The sequence below is a fragment of the Mobula hypostoma genome, chromosome 25, assembly GCF_963921235.1.
Source record: "Mobula hypostoma chromosome 25, sMobHyp1.1, whole genome shotgun sequence".
Lineage (NCBI taxonomy): Eukaryota > Metazoa > Chordata > Chondrichthyes > Myliobatiformes > Myliobatidae > Mobula > Mobula hypostoma.
This window is the reverse complement of record NC_086121.1, coordinates 25,707,150-25,711,109: the sequence shown is the minus strand read 5'-3', so window position 1 is coordinate 25,711,109 and position 3,960 is coordinate 25,707,150. Positions and strand designations below refer to the sequence as shown.

At 42.7% G+C, this 3,960-nt stretch overlaps 1 protein-coding gene across 1 annotated transcript in view; it reads left to right on the top strand.

The window, feature by feature from the left end:
* Positions 1-472: 472 nt before the first annotated feature.
* The window catches only part of LOC134337819 (coiled-coil domain-containing protein 30-like), a 119,505-nt gene continuing 116,017 nt past the window's right edge, over positions 473-3,960 (top strand). Inside the window, exon 1 of the mRNA XM_063033087.1 lies at positions 473-812. Within this exon, the coding sequence (XP_062889157.1) occupies positions 795-812 (18 nt within the window). The 5' untranslated portion in view covers positions 473-794. The remainder of the gene's footprint in view (positions 813-3,960) is intronic.

Sequence of the window (3,960 nt, the reverse complement as noted above, 5' to 3'; positions counted from 1 at the left end):
AGTCCCCCGGCAAAGACCTTCGGAAAATTATAATCGTTCTCCGTTGCAGGAGCCTTAGATTTACTTTACAGGACAGCGACACACCATTAATCACTGCCTTTCCACTGATTGGGCACATGCTGATAGATGTTTCTTTTTATTTATTAGGTTGTTGCAGTTCTAACGTGCAGCAAATTCATTATTTGTTTTGTGGTTATTTGTCAACCCGGAATTGTTTTCTGCTCGGACAACTGCCGGCCTGCTGAGGTTAATTTCATTGCCGTCGGTAGAGGGGGTACTTAAATTAATTCTCGATATATTTTGCAAGTTGCAAGACATTTAGTTCACAATTAAAATCAGGAATCATTTTGCATATTATTTTTACATAGAGCTTGATGGCAATGGGAGACTGATGCGAACTGACAGCATTTGGAAGACATCTGATGAAAATGCCTCCCCCTAGACTGTGTGGGTGGGCTGTGCCAGCTGCCTGGTAACGGGGCCGCGCTAAACCGGGAAGGTGGGGTTGTTGTGGATGCCGACGGGTATCGGGCGGTGCGGCTGTCAGCGCTGCATCCAACACAACGGGGTCCCCTTCAATGTTTAACTCGGAAACAGCGGCATTAAGCAGCCCTGGCCCCAGTTCTCGATCCTCGCTGTTGTCGTGAGCGCAGCGAGAGAGGGGCTCGGTGGCCCGCGGAGGCCGGCGGAGCATCGGTTCGGTGCACCAGCCGGCGTGGCGGCGTCGGGGCACGGTCTGACAGGCGGAGGAGCCGGAGCAATCGAAGGAGCCTGCTGAGCGTGAAGGGTGGAAGATGGAGGGCAGTGGGGAGGTAAACGTTAAAACGCAATTCCCCTTCCACTCTTTCAAGTGTTGTGCCCTCATGGTTCACAAAATATGGGATTCCTCAGTGCCTACAGCTCCGAATCTACACATTGGTGGGTAGTTTGACGGTAAAGGGCAACAGAACCCAATTTATTTTCACTTAGTAACCACGCGTGCACGAATTACGATAAATGAACAATGAATGGGAATTTGATTAAGTTACCCCCTCCTTATAGCAGAGGGACACTCAGACATACACTCAGTGGCTACTTTATTAGATACCTCCCTGTACCTAATAAAGTGGTTACTGAGTGTGTGTTCGTGGTCTTCTGTTGCTTTAGCCTGTGCACTTGCAGGTACGACATGTACGTTCGAAGATGCTCATTTGCACGCCACTGTTGTAACGCGCGGTCATTTGAATTACTGTCACCTGCCTGTCAGCTTGAACCAGTCTGGTCAGGCTCCTCTCATCTCGCTCATTGACAAAATGTTTTTGCCCACGGAACTACTGCTCATTGGAAGCTTTTAAATTGTTTTTCCGCACCATTCTCTGTAAACTTCAGAGACTGTTGTGCTTGAGAATCCCAGGAGATTAGCAGTTTCTGAGATACTCAAACCACCTCGCCTGGTTCTAGCTATCATTCTATGTCGAAGCAACACACGCAACATGCTGGAAGAACTCAGCCGACCAGGCAGCATCTATGGGAAAGAGTAAACAGTCGGCATCTCAGGCTGAGACCCTACATCAGGACCGGAAAGGACAAGAAGTTTAGGGGGCTGGGAAGCTAATTGGTGAGAGAGATAAAGGGCTGGAGAAGGGGGAATCTGACAAGAGAGGGCAGAAGACCATGGAAGTCAGGGAAGGGGAGGAGCACCAGAGGGGTGTGATGCCCCCTTGTTCTCATTCACCATTCCCCATTTCTGTTTCCCTCTCACACCTCCTCTTCTTACCTCCCTCCCCTTTCTTCCATGGTCTTCAGTCTTCTATCAGTTTTCCCCTTCTCTAATCGTCTATCTCTTTCACCAATCGACTTCCTAGCTCTTTACTTCACCTCTCTGGCTTTCACCTGTCACCTGCCCCCTTGTACTTCTTCCTCCCCCTCCTCCTACCTTCCTGTTCTGCCTTTTCCTCCCTTTCATTTCCAGTCTAGATGAAAGGTTTTGGCCCTAAGTGTCAACTGGTTACACTTTTCCACAGATACTGTCTGGCCTGCTGAGTTCCTCCAGCATTTTGTGCATGTTGCTTGGATTTCCAGCATCTGCAGATTTTCTCTTGTTTGTGAGTCTAGAGTTCAAGTCACTTAGATCACATTTCTTCCCCATTCTGATGATTGGTCTGAGCAACAACTGGACCTCGCGACCATGTCTACATGCGTTTATGTATTTTGTTGCTGCCGTATGAATGGCCGATTACTTAATTGTATTAACGAGCAGGCACAATGATGTACCGAATAAAATACCCACTGAGTGTATTTGTTCAAAGTAAAATATATGATAAGAATAGATGCATGTCACCACATACAACCCTGCGATTCTTTCTCCTGGAGGTGTGCTCAGCAAATCTATAGAATAGTAACCATAAACAGAATGAGCAAGAGCGAAGAAGACAACAAGCTGTTAAAATGCAATTAGCAATAAATAACGAGAGCATGAAATAACAAGATAAAGAGTCCTTAAAGAGAGATCATTGGTTGTGGGAACATCTCAATAGATGAGTGTAGTTATCCTCTCTTGTTCACAAGCCTAACTGTTCTTGAACCTGATGGTCCAAGTCCTGAGGCACTCTTGGGTGGTGGGCGTCCCTGATGATGGATGCTCCTTTCTTATGACAACATTTCATGTACATGTGCTCAGTGGTTGGGACAGCTTTACCCACGATGTATTGGGCCGAATCCACTACCTTTCATAGGATTTTGTGTTCAAAGGTATTAGTGTTTCCATACCAGGCCATAATGCATCCAGTCAGCACACTTTCCACCGCACATCTATAGATGCAGCAGTGCTGCTGCTGTTTAATTAATTTTTTTAGGTTGTCAGGTAAACCAGGAATGTTGACATTTCTGTCTCTCTTAGATAATCATGAGTTCCTCCAGCAGACATTTGTTGTTCCATTTTCCAGCATCTGTGGTTTCTTGTGTCTCCAAGTTAACTTACATTCCTGTCATTCTCAGATTTTGTAATAAATGTATTGTCTTTGCTGTGAAGGGTTAACTTAGCTCATTGCTTTGTGGCAGAGAAACAATATTTTCAATGACAGTAATTGCATAGCTAGTTTATTCATTGTGTGACTTTCTGTATGTAATCATCATCTTTATATCCTTTAAAATAATCTTCATACCTTACAAACATTTTGAATAATACAGTGTCTTCATGCACAGTACATGATAGAGCATTCCATTTATGTACAAGGCTCACATTACATTGGTCTGACATAATTTTTTTGCATAATTTCCATGGCTAGACAGCTCAGGACATTGTTTGCTAAGATTCTAAACCCTGAGCATGTAATGATAGAGGGTTTAATTAGTGGCTGAACCAAACCTCACTGCATCCCTCAGTGTGTGAGTCTGGACGATGTTCATCTGCACCATTCTTTCTTTCTTTTTAAATCTTTTTATTAATTTTCAAAATTATAAACACAATAACAAAGTTGATACAAAGAGATTAGAATAATCTTAATAAGCATATACAAAAAGATTTTAAGTAACATGGGTATAATAGACTTCCAAACTCATAATGAAATTAATCATAAAGAAAAAAAGAAAGAAAAATGTATAAACAAAGAAAAACCCCCAAAAGAAAAAGAAAAAAAAACCCAAAAAGAAACAGAACAAATCAGGGCTAGACCAATATTTTGAATCAGACACGTTCAGTAATGTCGTCAACTCCGCTCCTCCATTCATATACTTTAAGTTTAAAAAAAAATTCAGAAAGGTCAAATTACATCATATGAAAATGTTGCATAAAAGGTTTCCAAGTTTCTTCAAATTTAACTGAAGGATCAAAAATATCACTTCTAATTTTTTCGAAATTTAAACTTAATATGGTTTGAGAAAACCATTGGAATGTAGTAGGAGGATTGGTTTCCTTCCAGTTCAATAAAATAGATCTTCTGACCATTAAAGTAACAAATGCTATCATCTGACAGGCTGAAG